The sequence below is a fragment of the Plutella xylostella genome, chromosome 23, assembly GCF_932276165.1.
Source record: "Plutella xylostella chromosome 23, ilPluXylo3.1, whole genome shotgun sequence".
NCBI lineage: Eukaryota > Metazoa > Arthropoda > Insecta > Lepidoptera > Plutellidae > Plutella > Plutella xylostella.
This window is the reverse complement of record NC_064003.1, coordinates 11,516,086-11,535,857: the sequence shown is the minus strand read 5'-3', so window position 1 is coordinate 11,535,857 and position 19,772 is coordinate 11,516,086. Positions and strand designations below refer to the sequence as shown.

General features: G+C 45.7%; 4 protein-coding genes across 5 annotated transcripts in view; 3 read left to right on the top strand and 1 right to left on the bottom strand.

Annotated features, from left to right (window-relative positions):
* Positions 1-118: 118 nt before the first annotated feature.
* LOC119692484 (ecdysone oxidase) lies at positions 119-3,919 on the top strand. Its single transcript, XM_048629482.1, has 5 exons — positions 119-286; positions 726-859; positions 1,234-1,400; positions 1,608-1,842; positions 2,062-3,919. The coding sequence occupies exons 1-5, from the start codon at positions 193-195 to the stop codon at positions 3,190-3,192; spliced, it is 1,761 nt and encodes a 586-aa protein (XP_048485439.1). The 5' UTR covers positions 119-192; the 3' UTR covers positions 3,193-3,919.
* A 676-nt stretch (positions 3,920-4,595) lies between these two features.
* Positions 4,596-7,572, top strand: LOC125490393 (ecdysone oxidase-like). 2 transcript variants are annotated; one of them, XM_048629483.1, is made up of 3 exons: positions 4,596-5,003; positions 5,354-5,517; positions 5,900-7,572. In XM_048629483.1, exons 2-3 carry the CDS (start codon positions 5,474-5,476, stop codon positions 7,311-7,313), a joined length of 1,458 nt encoding a protein of 485 aa, XP_048485440.1. In that variant the 5' UTR covers positions 4,596-5,003; positions 5,354-5,473; the 3' UTR covers positions 7,314-7,572. The 2 variants fall into 2 exon arrangements, with proteins under 2 accessions (XP_048485440.1, XP_048485441.1); XM_048629484.1 differs by having other exon boundaries at positions 4,969-5,517.
* Positions 7,567-10,117, bottom strand: LOC119692493 (ecdysone oxidase). Its single transcript, XM_038113266.2, has 3 exons — positions 9,990-10,117; positions 9,237-9,460; positions 7,567-9,118 (listed from the first exon to the last, which is right to left on the bottom strand). Exons 1-3 carry the CDS (start codon positions 10,068-10,070, stop codon positions 7,717-7,719), a joined length of 1,707 nt encoding a protein of 568 aa, XP_037969194.2. The 5' UTR covers positions 10,071-10,117; the 3' UTR covers positions 7,567-7,716.
* A 5,418-nt stretch (positions 10,118-15,535) lies between these two features.
* LOC119692487 (translation initiation factor IF-2) overlaps positions 15,536-19,772 on the top strand; it is a 75,914-nt gene continuing 71,677 nt past the window's right edge. The window contains exon 1 of the mRNA XM_048629390.1: positions 15,536-15,952. The gene's annotated coding sequence lies outside the window, so the exon portion shown is untranslated. The remainder of the gene's footprint in view (positions 15,953-19,772) is intronic.

The window sequence follows — 19,772 nt, the reverse complement described above, 5'->3', positions numbered from 1 at the left end:
AGTTTGTAGTGAACAGACGGGCAGGCTTCAAGTGATTTTTAAGTTTCAAGGTACCGGCCGATACCTCAGAAACCACTAAGTCAATATACAAAATCAATATATACTTAATGCAATAAAATAAATAAACAGCTTGTCTAGTCTTCAGTTTATTTTCTCATATTACAGTTGTTCTGAAAGTATATCGTTTTCAGAATGATGTTGCTCAACCTTTGCTTATTTCTTGTAACCGTGAGTTTTGTTCAAACGCAAGATAATTTTCAGTGGCCCCCCAGCGCTGACCTGAAAGGTAAATTTGCAAATGACACACAATTAGTTTATTAATAAAATTTAAATATAGTTAAATATACTTTTAATGTTAAGTGAAGGCTCAAGTAGACGAATTTTTAGGGATACGTTTTTTACAAGGTCCGCTTAATTCGTGCTGTGCCTGCCCTGTGACATGATTATATTATTAACATTGTTAAGAATTAAGACGAAGTAGTGATTCAAATCAAAACGACGTGGTCGACAAGCGCGGTACAGCCGGCATAGTAGCTATCGAATGTTTGTCACTCTTTCAAAAGGGCTTGATAAATGATGAAATTTGATACGTAGGAAACTGATACCCTGCATTAACATGCTTAGCTAGTTTTATGTCCCGAAACTTTTAAAGTTCAAAGGCCTTTGAGTTGGAGGTAAAGTTGTACCGAGCATGTCAAAATGACAAAATCGTGAAAACATTCCAGATGGAGAGGCGTTTGACTTCATAATAGTGGGCGCGGGGTCGGCGGGCGCGGTGCTGGCGAGCCGGCTGAGTGAAGTGCGCGAGTGGCGCGTGCTGCTGCTGGAGGCCGGCGGGGACCCGCCTGAGGCCAGCCGGGTGAGAATGGAGCAGTGGTTGCAAGCAGCCTCCTAGTGACTAAAAAACTGAACTGTCTGGATAAATCCTCTCACTATGGTGGCAAACTCAGTCTAGCGCTGGTGATTGTCGCCGACACAATAAGAAAGACGTAATGAGAATACTTTAATAGTATGGAAATGGTAGCTTTTCCCGCCAGCTTTGCTTCGCCTTAAATGCTTCTCGAGGAAAAGAGCAACATCCATCCACACAAACTTTACATAGGTACAATGGGATACTGGTCCTCATAGCACAGGGAATCCTAGTTTGAGGACCAAGGATTTAACAAATTTGTGTGTCTTTGTTGTTTTTTCTAATAAATGAATTTTTATGTTTATACAAATACTTTGTTGCAGCGTCCGGGTCTGGTGGCGGAGCTCCCGTTCAGTGCGGTGGACTGGCGGTACTACTCGGCGCCGGCCGCGGACTGCTCGCGCGCGCAGCGCCGGCCCGGCCGCCTGCCGCTGTTCCGGGGCAAGATGCTGGGCGGCACCTCCGCCATCAACACCATGGTCTACGTCAGGTCTGGAACAATGTCGCACTACTGCTTCACTTCTTACTCATCCTCGGGTCCACTTATAGTTGAATGCCGCTGAAGTGACGAACGTTGCGTCATTTGTTTTCTATATCTACATATTTGTCTGTACGACTGTACGTATTCAGCTTATTTGACTTCGATGCTGACACTGTCCCCTCATTAGAATGTGTCTCATTGCCCTGTAACTTGTAGGGGGAACCCGGAGGACTACGACGGCTGGGCGCGGGCGGGGCTGCGGGGCTGGGGCTGGGACCAGGTGCGGCCCTACTTCCTCAAGAGCGAGCGGCTGCAAGACGACCAGATCCTCAGCGATCCCCTCGATGCCTCCCACCACAGTGACAGTGGTCCCATGAAGGTGTCGCGGCAGAAGTACCGCGATGTGAACAACATCAGGAAGCTGCAGGGAGTACTGGACGCGCTGGACGAGGTGAACATCTGTGTTTGGTGGAAGCTTCTTTCTCTGTCACTCAGTCATATCATGCTGAGCCAGAAGCCTACACATGGTGCTGATTTATATTTTAATGTCTTTAGGTCTGTCTGTTATATTATTATCGTGTGTTTTCATTATCTAATATTATCTAACCCGTGTACTGTGTGTATGTATTGTGTTGAGAAATAAAACAATTTATCTATCTTCCTCTCTTAGGTGGGCATCCGTCGCGTGCGCGACTACAACGGGGCGCGGCAGTGGGGCGCCGCGCGGTCCTTCTTCACGCACTCGCGGCGCCCCGGCGTGCGGTCCAGCTCCGCACAGGCCTTCCTGCTGCCCGCCAGCAACAGAACCAATCTGGCAATCCTTAAGAATGCATACGCTACCAAAATATTAATCGACGAACAAAAGATTGCGTTCGGGGTCGAAGTCTTCACTAATGGTAGTACGATGCATTTTTTTGCAAACAAAGAAGTGATATCTTCGGCCGGATCCATCAACACCCCGAAGCTTCTCATAGCGTCGGGCATCGGGCTCCGGGAGGACCTGGCGCCGCTCAACATCACCGTGGTCGCGGAGCTGCCCGTGGGACGCCACCTGCAGGACCACCCCTTCGTGCCGCTCGTGTTCACTGGGGAGCCCACCGCTCACGTCAACCATCTCAATAATTTTACTCTAGATTACTATCCTATGCCACGAATCGATGGTTTCTTCTCCATTGTAAACTTCAGCCGTCCGGACCTGCAAGTGGCTCAGTTCTACCTGAACCAGTCGTCGCCTCACCTGGTGCCGCTGTTCAACCGCACGTTCACGTACAACGACGCGGTGGTGCGCTCCGTGCTCGAGCAGAACCTGCGGCACGAGCTGTTCGTGCTGAACCTGGCGCTGCTGCACGGGGCGGCGCGCGGGGCCGTGCGCGTGCGCAGCGCCGCCGCCGCCGCGCCGCCCGTCGTGCATCTCAACTACTACTCGGAGAGGGAAGACCTCGTCCTCATGAGAGAGGGCATCAAGAAGATCCTGAGTCTTCTGAGGACTAAGTTCTTCAGGAGCGTGCGGTCCCGGCTGGTGCGCGTGCAGCTGCCGCGCTGCGCCGCGCTGCGGTTCCTGAGTGACGAGTACCTGGAGTGCTACATCCGCGAGATGACGCTGTCGTACTGGCACCAGGCGGGCTCGGCGCGCGCGGGGGGCGTGCTGGACGGGCGGCTGCGCGTGCGCGGGCTCCAGCGCCTGCGCGTGGTGGACGCCAGCGCCGCGCCCGCGCTGCCCAGCGGGAACACCAACGCACCCGTCATCATGATCGCAGAGAAAATCGCTGACCACATAAAGGAAGAATACGGAAAAATCTAATCAATACGGTACTACGATGTTCTTAGGGGTATAGCTTCAAATATAATTGGGTTTTTCAGACATAATGTAGGTAGTGTGATCTTAAAACATAGGTAGCTATTTAATACAGGAAGGTAACTTTTACATACAGGTTCGCATATACATATAGCTTGCAGGTACCTGAGGTATTTGATCATATGCATATTATAAATACTTAATTTGTTTTAAAATAAACATACACTTTATTCATCGATATTTTTTTAATACATATGTATAAAGTCAATACACTAATTGCTACCTAGGTACATACTTACCTACCATGCGAATGAAATGGTTCAATGGGTAAGCCCAACTTTTTTTATACATAATATATGCATCAGTCTTTCCTGCATACCTTTGCAGTTTAATCAAGTCTTTTGCTCTATTGCCCAGTTGTACGAAACGAAGGGGCTTTGAACTAGTTTGCTCCTCTGACTGATTACTGCCTACAGTCTCGTCTATCCGTCTGAGTCTGTACAGTTGTAAGATACACCCATACCCCATACATAAGCGAGCTTAATCTAGGTAGGTAGGTATATAAGAAAAAATATATATATTTTTTTTCATACTTTGTAGGTTGATGTGTCATTCTATTTATTCAATAAATAACCAGACTTTCATCTATTATGAAAATGGGAGGTCCTTTTGTACGGAACCCTTGGTGTGAGGTGTAAGTGTAACATTAAATTAAATTCACCCATAATTAAAACAAGTTTTTCAAACCTTTGGATAATACAAGTAATTACCTACAACAGCTGTCAAAATAAAATTCGTTCCATAGGCGTTGTTAGTCATACAACAAAATTCAAATCTATCCAGTGAACTTAATTATTCAGTTTTGAATTAACATTATTGCAAAAGCATGATCGTGTTGTACGAATAACAGCCATCTTTTAGTTTTATAGTGAAATCAGACCTGTGATGGACCCCAAAACTACGTAATAAAAACAAATTATCAAGAAAATGTATGGTTTGTGTGTGACATTAGTGTGTGCGTGTGTGGTGGGGCTGGCGGCGCCGGCGCGGGCGCGGGCGCGGGGCGGCCAGCGGTGGGTGCGCAGCGCACACGTTGAAGGTAAACCCCGTTTGGAAACCATAGCAATTATTTTCTGTGGAATAAAGTACACACACACACTCACGCCTTGTACTAATGCACTCCCTTGCGGGGTAGGCAGAGGTGCATTGCTGCACCCACTTTTCGCCAGAGTGTTCTGTTAGTCCCAATGTAATAGGGGGCGGGCCTATTGCCATTTTACGGGCACATCCAAGACCCGAGAACAAATATCTGCCCCAGCCGGGAATCGAACCCGGGACCTTCGGCTCAGTAGTCAGGGTCACTAACCACTAAGCCATTCGGTCGTCTATGGAATAAAGTAAGTATGTATTATTTTTATCTTCCTTGTTTTTTACTGGAAGTCCTTACTACAGGTTTTTGGAAAATCTATTTAGGACACCACAGATCCAAGTTACCTAAACATGTAAGTAGGTACCTACCTACTTCTAAACTTATTCTTGCTTTTGTTACACATCTTACTGAAATAAATATTTTTTATTTTATTTTTATGCTAGTTTAGTATGGTCCACGAACTTCAATGTGTTTTTTTTAGTAAGTATAAACGCCCATTAATGGTGATTTCGCAGACGGTGCTGAGTACGACTTCGTGGTGGTGGGCGCGGGGTCGGGGGGCGCCACGGTCGCGGCGCGGCTGGCTGGGCGGGGGGCGGGGCGGGGGGCGCGGGGGGCGCGCGTGCTGCTACTGGAGGCCGGGGGCAACCCGCCCCGGGCCAGTGTGGTGAGTACACACTCATAGAGACATCTTCCTTCCCTATCGATTTGTCTGTCCGTGGTGTCCACATCAGATCTCGCCCGTTCCATAAGCTATCGTTTAAACAACAGATAAGTAATTATTACCTCTATAAGTATGTATATTGTTTTTAAATTCATCTATTTTCACTTTACGGTATATCTGGATTATGATAGCACTAAGCTTTGATGGGCTTGATCCTCACATACCTACGTCTAGCTATTAATCTGACTGCTTAATCTCTCTACCACAGTAACGAACGCTTCAAGTGTTTGTCACCGACACGCTACATAAGTAGAAGAACTTGTCAATGTGCAATAAGCCCTCAAAACCCACAGGTGCCGGGTCTGCTGGGCTCTCTGGCGTACTCGTCTGCCGACTGGAACTACCACTCCGTGCGGGGGGAGCGCGCGGGGGCGGCGCAGCGGGGGGGGAGGGCGCCCCTCACGCGCGGCAAGATGCTCGGCGGCTGCTCCAGCATCAACTCCATGATGTATACCAGGTGTGGACAGAAACAAATGCCGACCGTGACATGACCAACGTTTGAGGCTCCCTACGCACAGGCAAGGTGGTTTGCTTAGCGAGTCACCAAGCGAGTAGCTCTACGTTCTAGAAGAACAGAAGAACGTTCTAGAATCTTCGTGAACGGCCGCATACACGCTAAGCGGCTACCTAGGCGCCAAGCGCGCTATGAAGTTCACGAACATTCTAGAACATTCGTTTTACTGATCTACTCGCTGGTCGCTAGGCGCTAAGCCGAGTTCTTTGGAATTTGTTTACTTGTACCAATTTACATTAAACTCTACTCTACTAACTTCTACAACTCAGTCATGAACCAGAATCGCTGATCTGTAACTATCTATTTATCTATCCTGTATTTTCAGGGGTAATCCGGAAGACTTCAATGAATGGGCTCGAATGGGTTGTGAAAATTGGGACTGGGATACCGTGTACCCATATTTTCTTAAAAGTGAAGGTTACGAAGGACCCGAGCTGAGTGACCCCAATTTCGCCGCGTATCACAACACGGAAGGACCAATGAAAGTGACTAAACAGAGATTCAATGATCCCAACGTTGATCTGAAACTTGATGTACTTTTGCAATCATTGCAAGAAATAGGCATAAATAGTATTGAAGATTACAATGGTCCGACGCAGTTCGGCATATCTCGGGGGTACTTCATGCACTCGGCGCCGCCGGGCGTGAGGTCCAGCACGGCGGAGTGCTTCCTGCGCGGGGGGCGGGGCGGGGGTGACGGGGGCGGCGCGGGGGGCGGGCTGCACGTGCTCAAGCACGCGCTGGCCACGCGGGTGCTGCTGCGCGGCGCCGCGGCCGTGGGCGTGGAGCTCACCAGGCACAACAAAACCCTACACGTCTTCGCTACTAAAGAAGTGATCCTATCAGCTGGAGCCATCGGCACGCCGAGACTGCTACTCGCGTCGGGGATCGGACGGAGTGACGATTTGGATCGATTGAATGTAAAGCAAATCGTGGATCTGCCCGTCGGGTACGACTTGCAGGACCACCTCATAGTGCCGATAGCGTTCACTGGAGCTCCAACCTCATTCATCGATCAACAAAATCCTAACCCTAAATATTCCCTGGACTACTTCCCGTACCCGCGGCTCAACGGGTTCTTCTCCGTGAGCGACTGGAGCCGCCCGCAGCTGCAGCTCTCGCCCTACTACTTCAACCAATCTTCCCCGCTAGTCTTCAAAGCTTTGAACAACTCCCTAAACTACGTGGAAGGAGTAGTCGAGCCCATACAAAAAGCGAATGCGGACAGTGAAATATTCATGATGTGTCTTATTCTGCTGCACCCGAAGTCGCGCGGGCGCATCGTGTACCACAGTGTGGACCCGCTGGCGGCGCCGGACATATACCTCGGGTACCTGACGCACGACGACGACCTCGCTATCATGCGGGAGGGCATCAAGCAGATGTTGCGTCTGACGGAGAGCCGCTACTTCAGCGGCTGGGGCGCGCGCGCGGTGCGGCTGCAGCTGCCGACGTGCGCGGGGCTGGAGTATGGGGGCGATGAGTACTGGGAGTGCTACGCGCTGGCTCTGGCTCGCACCGTGTGGCACCAGGCGGGCACGGCGCGCGCGGGGGGCGCGGGGGGTGCGGGGGGCGCGGGGGGCGTGCTGGACGCGGCGCTGCGCGTGCGAGGGGTCCAGCGCCTGCGCGTGGTGGACGCCAGCGCGCTGCCCGCGCTGCCCAGCGGCAACACGCACGCCACCGTCATGATGCTCGCAGAGAGAGCCGCCGACCTCATCAAAGAAGAGTATTACGGATAGATTGTCGCATCCATGGGACCCAATTCTTCACAGCACGCCTTTCGTTGCTTTATGATCATATTCAATGCAGGATATTTTATAGCCATGCCTTTGAGAATATATTAAAGCCGGTATACCTAGTTAGTTTATTTGCAAAAATACATCAAGGTCTCTGACGTACCACCAGATAAGTAAATATTTTTAGAAAAGTGTTTTGCGTTACAAATAAAGTAGATAAGTAGTCGTAATAATAGACACAAATAAAATTAATGATTCGTTACATTATTGTGTATTTATTTTATTCAAGTATGTACTTACATTATCTAGGTATTAATTATTACTTACACAGGTTTACTATTTATCAGTATCATTGCTCAACCACATAATAATACTTATCACTTACACAAGGTACTGACATACAGAACTATATTTTGTTATACTCCTTTTTGATTTCGTCTGCAATTTTCTCAGCCATCATGATGACAGGAGCGTTGAGGTTCGCGCTGGGCAGCGCCGGCAGCGCGCTCGCGTCCACCACTCGCAGTCGCCGTACCCCGCGCACCCGCAGCGCCGCGTCCAGCACGCCCCCCGCGTCCCCCGCGACCCCCGCGCCCCCCGCGCCGCACGAGCCCCCCGCGTCCCCCGCCGCCGCGCCCAGCTCCAGCGCGTAGCACTCCCAGTACGCGTCGCTCATGAACTCGAGGTGCTCGCAGCGCGGCAGCTTCACCCGGACCGCCTCCGACTGCACGTCCTTGAAGTATTCCGTCTCTGTCAGCCTGACCATGTGTTTCAACCCTTCTCGCATCGTAACTAAGTCCTCGCGGTCGGAGAACAGTCCCGTGTGGATGACGGGGGCGTCGTCCACACCCACTGCCGTGATCTCCACTCTTCCCGTAGACTTCGGGTGCAGCAGGACGATGTTCACTACAAACAGTTCGTGTTCGTAATTCTTTTCGAGTATCGAGAAAACCACTTCATCGTTGTAGCATAGGGTGTTGTTAAAGTAAGGGATGATTAGGGGAGACGATTGATTGAAATATAAACCTATTATTTCAAACTCTGGTCGGCTATGGTCGTTAATCGAGAAGAAGCCAATCGTCTCAGGGTAAGGTAGATAATCGGGTGAGTAGGTTGGGAGGTAGGTGCAGTAGTGGTGCCGCGAGGGCGCGCCGGCGAGCAGCAGCGGCGCCGCCGGGCGCTCCAGCAGGCGGCCCACGGGCAGCTCGGCCACCGGGTATAGACCCAGCGCCTCCAGCTCGCTCTCCCGCCCCACTCCCGACGCAAGCAGCAACTTAGGACTGTTGTAAACTCCGGCAGAACAGATCACTTCCACTGAGGCGTAGAATCTGATGGTGCGGTTGTTGAGGACGGCCTCCACGCCCACTGCGGCGTGGTAGATGTTGGTGAGTATCCTGGTGGCGGTGGTGTGTCTCAGCACGTGCAGGTTGGCGCGGGCGGCGGCGGCGGCGGCGGCGAGGAACGCCTGCGCGGTGCTGGACCGCTCGGCGCGCGGCCGCGAGTGCGTCGAGTACGCGTGCGATATGCCGAACTGATCCGGCCCGTTGTAGTCTACTATTCGTTTTATACCAATATCATTCATGGCATCCAGTAAAATGTCTACTTTGTGTTTTGAATTAGCATCGCTCGTCCTCTCCCTGGTGACTCTCATGGGGCCGGTGTAGTTGTGGTGCGCGGACAGAGTCTTGCTGTTCATGATGACGTCATCCTGCAGATGTTCGCTCTTGAGGAAGTAGGGCCGGACCTGGTCCCAGGACCAGCCGGAGAGGCCGTCGCGCTCCCAAGAATTGTAGTCTTCCGGGTGACCCCTGCAAATATCATACACTGTCACACTTTTATTTGGGAGTCTTGGACTTCAACGGAATCCTAGTGGGGTGGTAGGAGTAGTAACCTCCTAATGTTTATGATAGATGGTATGATGCTGACCTGGTGTAGATCATGTGGTTGACGGCGGAGGTGCCGCCCAGCCCCCGCCCCGCGCCCGCCGCCGCCCCCGCGCCCGCCGCCGCCCCCGCGCCCGCCGCCGCCCCCGCGCCCGCCGCCGCCCCCGCGCCCGCCCGCCTCTGCGCCCGCGCCGACACCCCGTCGTCCGCGCGCCGGTAGCCCCAATCGCTCGCTGAGTGCTTCAGCTCTCCCACGCGACCTGGCACCTTCACAACAATCATTTAAAGTTACTTACCTAAGTTGGTATTTTGGGTGAAAATCACAAGGCATATAAGATGTCATTGACGAATACACCTTACAGAACCCAGAGAAATACAGCTTTATTCTGTGGTTGTATATTCCTACTGTCCACCAACCCGCACTAGGCCAGCGTGGTGGACTAGGCCTAAACCCTTCCTTCATTGGAAGGAGACCCGTGCCCCAGCAGTGGGGACGTGATGGGTCGATGATGATATTCCTACTTCTTTTCTCGAGCTACGTTGCCTCTTTCGTCGTCTTCAACATCAGCCAAACAATTATGTGGAATTGGTCATAGACCTCTCCCATAGAGCACCAGAATGACCTCTCGAATCTAGCGTGCTACACTAACTACCCATATTATTACAGTTTCATTATTGGTGGACTCGTGATAATGAATGGTTATCGATCCTTCCGGCCCTGAAGGTTTTTGGGACTTTACATCTCCTAGATTAAAATAGTCTATCGTCCGCGTTCCCTCCCCCCCATTATCCTCACCACGCTGGCCTCAGGAGGGTCCCCACCAGCCTCCAGCAGTAGTACGCGCCACTCGGGCACTTCACTCAGTCTGCTCGCCATGACAGCGCCAGCTGATCCTGCACCCACCACTATGAAGTCAAACACCTCTCCACCTAGATAAAATTGGTCATAAGATAAATATCATCATTAAATAAAACGTTTTAAAGAAATAGTCAGTCTTATAATAATTGTGGGGAGGTAACATGAGACATCCATTGCCGCAGCCACTGAGCGGTGTTTTTTTTCGGTGTGAGTGGTTGTTTGCTGGTCAGAGCGGGCTGGCTGCATGGCTCACGAGGCCGTACCTTCAGTGGTAGATCGAGCATCATTGTGTCATCAAGCAACCACTGAACCACTGAGTTATTGAGCTACATAACTAGGTTCTATCACAAACTTAGAATAAAAACGTATGTATAAAATAACTTACCGGACAAGCGAGCGTTGGGAGGCCACCGCGAGCCATCCTCCTCGGCCCCTCTCGCGGTTGGTAACAATAATAAAGACAAACTACTACAGACTATGACGCTGATGAACAGTCGCATATTAGCCGTTTTAATATTAACTTATTTATTCAATACATAAGGACGTGTTTGTCAGTTACTGTGCTACCATGAGTAGCTGAAATCAGAAACTTAATTAGTTTTCCCTTTTATAGGTAAGTATTACTTACATTACTAACATTATTGTAACTAAAACTGTTGACCAATTAGAAAAACCAATTAGATAACCAATTAGAAAAAAGTCGTATTAGTTCTATTGTTATTGCAAATTCTTATCAAGTAGTTTCTAGGTGCACTAGTTCATAATTACTATTCATGGGAAATTACTTAACATTTAATTAAATAATAGTAGGTATTAAGTAAGTAAGTATGTAAATTATGTTGTTATGTTTATTTCCTTAATGATTGCTAAATAGGAAGGTATAAAGTCGTGTTCATTATCAAAGTCAACTAAGTAGTTAGCTCTTGCTAAAGTATTTTTAAACTACATAGTTACTTACTTCATTATTTAATGATAACGTAAAACATAGGTGTAATATTTCATGTCGTAAGATAAGGCATTTGTACCTACTTACTTAGTAGGTTCAATGTTACAATACATTACTTTTGATGACGCAGCCTTGTAACTATGTCCATCTGTTCAACGGCTTTATGTGGCTACAGTGATTTCCCATTTAATAAACTTCCATTTCAAGTGTTTCCTATGTAGCCACCACTGTGAGCCCCCTCCATCACTGTGATGGCGACTTATAAATACAATGAAACAAAACTGTGAAGTAACAGATAGAGATAACAATACTGATTATTAATCATTAGTAAGTACTGTACCTACAACAGTTGCGTGGCTCTTGTTGCGGCGGGCAGCGTGTGTAGCAATAGCGTGGCGGTGTAGTCGCGAGCGGCGGCGGCGGCGGCGGTGGCGGCGGCCGCGTGTAACGTGATGAAGGAGTAGCGCGGCGCGTGTTGGACCAACTTACTCCATTAAAAGTTTGACCTGTAGGCCTAATACTCACTTTAAACACGGAACAAGCAAATGCTAACTTCGACTTTAATGCGTTGTGTTAAGGGTTTCAATGGCTCGTGATAGCGGGCGGGCGGCGTAGCGCCGACTCACCCTGTTAACATTCATCTTGCTAAGCCTTTATTTATTTACTGCCTCCTCGAGGGAATAAATATTATCTGCGTTCCGCTGGAGTAGCTAATCACTTTTTCATAATTTAGTGTGACATTCATTACAAAAATAAAGCGCATTAGAAGTTATTAGTTTAGCAATTACCTACTTACATAAATAAATGTAATTATGGCATCAAATTAATAACATTCATCATTTATCCTATAATACCACATAATGATAATACTAAAGTTTACATAGGGAAAATCATCGGTTTGTTGTTGTCAAAAGGGCCTCTACGTGTTGGCTTCAGCACCATGTACGCCTTCCAAATGCCCGGGACCCCATGGTCCAGATCGTAAAGACACAACATAAGATTAATAATACTATAATAATGCCTTAAGGTACTTAAAATGCTCTACAAAGGAGGAGTATGAGCGTAGAGAGATTCGAATGCGACCATCCGATCCCAACTCCGAACCCAACACGAAAGATAAGTACACGAAAAGCTTTTATTAAATCATATCTCATGAAAAAACTAGATTATGGTTTTTCAGAATTTCTGCCTAAACTAGGTAAGGCTTCTGGTCCATGATACGGTGAAAAGGGCAAAGAACTCGGACTTCGCATTTAGAAGTCATCTGACCAAAACCTAAAAACTTCGTTTTTAGCACTGAAAGATATTAACGATGTAGCACAATTTCAGTTTAAAGCAAGTAGTGAATTTAACCTATTAAGATATCAAGATAAACTAAACCATTAAATTTGTCTTACGTTTGCTATCCTAATCCTAATCCTAACTAATATTATAAATGCGAAAGTAACTGTGTCTGTATGTCTGTCTGTCTGTCTGTCTGTCTGTTACTCTTTCACGCCAAAACTACTGAACGGATTTGAATGAAATTTGGTATACATACGGTTTAGACCCTGGGAAAGAACATAGGCTACTTTTTATCCCGGAATTCCCACGGGAAAACTTTTTAAGGCGAAGCGAAGCGCGCGGGAACGGCTATCTTCTATACATAAATGATGTCTGTCGCCTGGTAATAAATTATAATTTCATTTCAGCGGACATAAAACACCTGCAAGTTTATTGTTCCACACGACACCGTGGATGAGCCGTTTGACGTCATCATTAATATTTTCTTAAGTACCTAAGTAGGTTTCAGTATTTTCAGTTTATTTATGAGGTCCATAAAATATTATTGGCATCTACAGCTTGAGTACTTATATACCATCCGCCTGGCCCGCTCCCCCGAGAATGCAATATCTCACGCGGACTGGGCGTGGAGGCAAATTCTCCTTTCAAATCTACTGATCATACAAACTTTGATCTCGCGTTACCACTCGTGCTTAATGTGTTGGTAAAATTCGACGAAAACTGTCGGCACTCGCAAGAAGAAACGAGCCTCTGCATCCTGACTCACTCTGGCTTACGAAAAACTAAGTTTGGAACCACTGCTGAGGTAACCACGACTCTATCTAATTGTATCAAATAGCAAGTAAGTAATACCTACAATCATCATCTTTTATAAAGATAGACACAATAAATTATGTAATGTACTTAAATGAAATCTTTACCTAAACAATGTAAATGTGTTTAGCAGAACCGCATAACCCTAGGTAAGAAGAAAATAGCTTTATTCTAGATTTCCTTCAGCATATTTGAAACTAGATTTTGTCTTCCGAGCTGCCGAGCTGAGAAATCTTCAAAGAAAGCTGCAGCTATGTATTCTATGTAGGTACTAGGTATAAACAGATGACGTTCTTCGTTTCGAAGAAGATTTACAAAGAATAATATGAGAAGTATGATAATTGTGTATAAATTTTCCAATTCATGTTGCGTTTAAATTATTTTGACGTGACAATACAATCATCACACCATGCCGGCTATTTTTGGTTAGTTTGCACAAAAACCTAAAAACCACTTACTTCCTTTTTTTAAAAATTATGTTTGATTTTCCGAGATGCGTCAATTACCTAAGGCCCTATCCAAACCGCAGCCGCAGAGTTATCCATAGTCACCGTATTATGGCAACAGTCAAGTGGGTCAGACTTATACTGTAAATTAAATAAGTAAAGCACGTAATTCATTGGGATTGCTATTACTGTCTCCACCGCTTCTGCCGAATTACTTCCGCATCGGAAATCAGAATTCGAAAACTTCTCATATTTTCGAGGCATCTAGGTATCTATATACTTTTATTGAATAATCAGGGTAACGCTCAAAAATTCATGAATGATGTCATGCATTTAGAACATTAGACCCGCGGGCCTCGACCGACAGTTCGGACGGAGTAACAGTTCGTGCTCGACTCACAATCCAAGCCAGTCTCGGGTTTGCCGGGTTGTGAATGGTCGCATACCAATTACTTTTTACCATATTACAAGTGCTAAATAAATATAGAGTTACGTGGACTTACAATCTATTATTTACAACCCGATACCCGAGTCTCAACATTATCAACTTATGATCAGTCATTGCGTACTAAGTGCTTTTCTCGAAGGACTTGATGGCAACTCTCGGTCGTCCGTGAAGACACGTTCATCCCTCACTACTTACTCCACAATATTTCAATAGAGCTATTAGCGGCGAAATGGAATGTACAAACACTTTTATACTCATGTGATAGATCAATACTTACCGATACAAGCGTATAAAATCCCGGTCCCCCCCCGCGTTCGTCACGCGTCATTACACGCGGACAAGTGTCATCAGGAACGCATTAGCCCAATTGATGTTCGACGAGGTCTCACTCGCGCGCTGCTGCAGGCTGAGCTCGATTACTGAAAATAACTTTTATCCATCGACCAAAAATATAAGACAGATTTGTAATAAATAAAATCAATTATAATATTACCAAAAAACCATCGTCTGACCTAAATATCTACCGTGGCATCCACTTGTTGCCATCATTACCAAACGAGGCTCAATCATTTAGTTGAGTACCTATATGTAACGTAACGTTCTCGTTCGCAGGGTCTAGACCATATGTATACCAAATTTCATTCAAATCCCTTCAGTAGTTTTGGCGTGAAAGAGTAAGAGACAGACAGACAGACGGACACAGTTACTTTCACATTTATATTATAAGTTAGGATTAGGATTACCTAGTACCAGTACTACACATGTCTGTGCCTCATCCATATTGTAATACAAAAAATATATTTAGGTAGGTATTTGGTGAATAAACATGTGAAACATAAGTGTATAGGTTCCTACTATGTACAATATTACAGTAAGGGGCAGATAAACCTGACCCCCCTCAGAAACATTGTTAGTATGAGAGGGGGGTCAGGTTTCTTTGCACCTGACCGTACATTGTACACTTAGCTCAAGAAAAATGCTGGCTAACACCGAGCGCGGCCCGCGAGTGGCCTAGCGCTTTAGCCGGGGGCACGGGGGCACGGCGGCAGTGCCCCCGCTAAATCAACAAAAAATAAACACTTCTGGGAACGTACTATCCTTTTCTCGAAGCAGTTCAGGTCATTTTGGTTTGGACTTTGCTATTACTTGTTATTGATAGAACTAGATGCCTGAATTTTAAATTTTAAATCAAACGGCGATATGGTTCGCATTCTATCACGTGAGTACAAATGTGCTGCGAAAAGTGGGTGGCTCGCTTGTGAGCCACCTCTGACTACCCCTTCGAGGATTACAGTCGTGAGTACATATACAGATTAAAATTTCATTTAGTTTGGAGCTTTATTCGTTTAAGGGCTTGTTTGTGAAATTAAATACTAATAATATAAATTCATGGAGTGAAATCACTAAACAGTATCGTTTCGTGAATTTCTCCGCCTCCGCGTCCAGTGTGGTGAGTCGCGCCTCCACCGACGAGCATCGGGAGCAAGCGATACTGCACTTCAGCAGGAAAGGTTCGATCAATTTCAGTCGCTCGCCTCTCTCGTAGCGGCTACGCGGCCCGTAGCCCGTAGCCCGTAGCTCGTAGCGCCTCGTAGCCAGTCCTCGCGCGACGCCCGCGGCGCCCGCACCGTCGCGCGTCACTTCCGGTAAAAAAAATGAACTTTTCGAAATTCAAATTTGAACTCGCAGCGTTCGGAGCATAGAGTCTTTTTTGTTTTTAAATTCGCAACGGGAACAAAAACGTCGTCGGTCAGTGTTTGCTAAACTGAATGTGTTAGCCGGGACAGTAGTTGTCAGTGGCAGCCGCTGTGGTGGCTCGTCGTTTCCCTGGATACTGCTCGCTGCGTGTTCAACACAGTAACGCACAGTATTTACTATCAGCTGCTGGTTGCTCAGTTTGTTGATGGACAGTGCCCCCCGGCGGGTCAGTGGTGGCCGGTGTCGGAGCCGGCGAGCTCACGAGGTAAGCTCAATGGACATTTATGATGGCGTTATGTATATGTAATGTAACGGGTCGGTTTTATTTTTATTACCAATGCCTCTCATTAATAAGCTCCATCATCAGAATTTGGTCAAACTGCTTCTTGTCTTACTATGAATGGTTATAATCAGAGTAGTTTGGGTAGTGACGACCGAATGGCGTAGTGGTTAGTGACCCTGACTACTGAGCCGAAGGTCCCGGGTTGGATTCCCGGCTGGGGCAGATATTTGTTCAAACACAGATATTTGTTCTCGGCTCTTGGATGCCTACCCCGCAAAGGAGTACATTTAGTACAATATATGTTTAGGTATATGTATATATATATAGTTTAGGTAGAATTCCTATAAGTAATATGTTTTTTGGATCTATGATCCGTAATAAAAGATTATTAATAAATAATCTAACCTGTTTATACCCATAGACTAGAATATTATAACTAACTATTTATTTATTTATTTATTTAATTCTTTATTGCACAAATATAAAAATACATGTACAAAAGGTGGGCTTAATGCTAAGAGCATTTTCTACCAGCCAACCTACAGGAGGTGCAGGAAAACAAGTACATAGATGTGCAAAAAAAAAAAAAAAACGAAAAAGTATGTAAGATGAAAAAACTAAAAACTAAATAGTCACTTAATAATTATCTTAGTATATAATAACAATACATTCAAATAACTATATAAATTTATAAAAGATAATAATAATATACATATAATATTAGGATACATAACTATAATATATACAAACATATAATAATATCCAGACAGACTATTGGCATTATCCATGATTTAGAGACAGATTACCTGAGCCGTAAGGTTTTTGGCAGTTGCTCAATTGCTTATTCTTGGCAGCCGGATTGGACATAAATACATATATTATATTTAGTATCAAACAATACAAACATACAATAATCGATTATTGATCCACTCAAAGAAAACAAAGATATACAAATGTTGAGCATTAAGTATATTGAATATACCTAAATATTTGTGGGCAGAGTGTAAACTACTTTGTACGATGAATTTAATAATGCACTTAGCATATTATTACAGCGCCTTATTAAATTCATCGTCCGAGACAATTAAAACAGCTACTTACATAAATAGTTACTTTGTATCTGACCTCTGACAAATCATACCTTGTTTGGTTGGAATACCTGAGCTAAATGAAACGGAGTAGCTAATCCAATCAGATTAAAACGTGTAATTGCAGTCGTACGAATGCACCTCATCCGCCGCCGCCGCGACCCACGACCCACGACCCACGACCCACGACCCTCGCTCGTGACAGGAACGTCATCATAACATTCACAACTATAGATTGACAATAAACGAAAGCTTTCTTTCGTTTGTTTCTTTGTTATGCAATCGGTACGTTTAATACAACAGGTCACGCCGTGCGTGGTTTGTTCCACATGTTGATCACGTCCCACCGCCACGTTGCCTGCAGCAGTGTCCACACTCGATGCTAGCGTTATGAGAGGAACTCTGGGAGTAGCAGAGGTATCGATGTTCCATTCAATGTAGACCAGAGTGGAAGTGTCATAAGTTCATGGCATTACGAATATCTACATAAACATCGTGCCTTGTGTAATAATACAGTATGTAGGTAATCCCTTGCGGGGACCACTTTTCGCGAGCGCATTTGCATGACACTGCATTGTTATGTTGTGTCGATGTGATGACGGGTAATCGTATCGGAGTATTTTCGTGAGAACCGAGAACCCTACAAATTATAACGAGATCATAAAAATCTAGGCTTAAACAAATGTCTCCAACAAATATCGACTCCGGCCGTGATTCAAATCTATAACTTTAGGTGCTGTACTACCTCAGACGTATAGTTACTGCCACCCTGGATTAACATTTTATTTACCTTTATCCCAGAAAAAGCTTCTGAGGCCAAGCGCAGCTCGAGAAGAACATTATATTAGCAAATATTGTTGTCTACCTCATTACAACACTCAGCTGGTTGCGGTCAACGGCACCCGGACATTCGCACCATCCACATTCGCACCCCCTTTAAAACACTCGAGTCAGTCGTTTAATAACAACCTTTCCTTTTTATTTGACTATTAATTGATATTTCAGTTTTGATTCTTGATTAAATTTTAATCTTTTCGTCAATTCCCAAAACACTTTCTCCGTCGAACGTCCGAGCCGGCTTTCACGTAAATTGCTGGGCTTTAGTTGGGATGTATTGATTGGAAGGGTTGGCCTTGGGAGGGCTAATTGGATGTCGACGATATTTTTAATCCGCTGAGACTCGGGCGAGTGCCCCCCAGTGTCACTATCCACCGCCTACAGATATATATCTACAGGAGCGTTATTTACTACACTAACATATTTTATAATGTATGTTCGTATATGCTCAAACTTTAATCCCTTGGAGCCACGGTGGTGGTCCGGATAAGCCTCGGCTGAGATGTTGCGGTTTCAGAAGGTAAAGGGATCCAACGAGGAATTCATTTCAAAACATTAGGATATATCACGTGTTCTTACGGCACAGGCATAGACTAATAAGTCTATGTCACAGCTAAGCATCGAGAGACAATCTCAACATTTAGTTTGTCGGTGTTTAGGTGAACCCTATGTGCATTATAATGGTTGAAATGATCAGATGTCGTTATTGTATAGTGAGCGAATGAAATTCGACTGTGCTCCATCCTAGCACTGATATTCATTAGAAACTCCCTGCTAAAGTACATAATAATCTAGAATCCAATAGAAGAAAACAGTTTTAAACGATTTGTTAAATGGGAACTTATACAATACAATATGAGCGGAGTGGGAGTGGGCGGACGTGTGACGAGCGGCTTCTGCCGGGTATCGGCTGTCTGTCTGTAATCCTACATCAACTGGATTCCTTTGAGATATCTTTGTATTTTATACTTGAATTGTTTTTTGCTTCCCTTTATAAATATCATGTCTTCAGCCTTTCAGTTGTTGCCTCAGATCCTCACAAATAACTGGCTATAAATGATTCTACGAACTACTTTATGTTGAATTAAAATGGGTAAATTTATATGGTGGCGCTGTGATCGTGCGATAATGATAATAATAATAATAATAATCTCCCACCTCTAATAATAATAATAATAATAATGATCTCCCACCTCTTGCTTGCCTTCATTGGCTGGCTTGAGTGGTGTACCGCTAGAGCAGCAATGCTCGAGGAAGGATGTATTACCCAGTAAGGTGCTTGTAGGGATCTTGACCGATAACGCGATTGTTCTGAGAGCCGTGGAATACCTCTCCATCCTTAGCACCTCATGCCATGTTGCCCCCTTGTTGCTACGTCACTGTAATGTGCTAGCGACTGCTTTGGGGGGCCCATTTACTGTGTGTGCGAGTCACCCCCTGCCTTTTTATCCGTGTGTGAAACATATAGGTCAGGCAGGGGCCATAGTCCTTCCATAGTCCCAGTTACCCAGTCCATTTAGCACCCCCTTCCATAACCCTGTATTAGTTTTCTCTATATCCTACAATAGTCCTGCACTAACCGGGGATTTTCCTTGGGTTTACTCTATAGTTTACACAGGGAAAATCGTCGGTTGGTGTCACATTTCATATAGATTAATGTTGTCAAACGGGCCTCTACGTGTTGGCTTCGGCCCCATGCACGCCTTCCAAATGCCCGGGACCCCATGGTCCCGTGATGGTAAAAACACAACATAATAATAATAATCATTTATTTCAGGCAATATTACAACCCATACAGTCAAAGTAATTACAAATATAGAATAGTTAAAATACACAATTATATATAATAATAAAATGCTTAAATATTGCTAAAATAT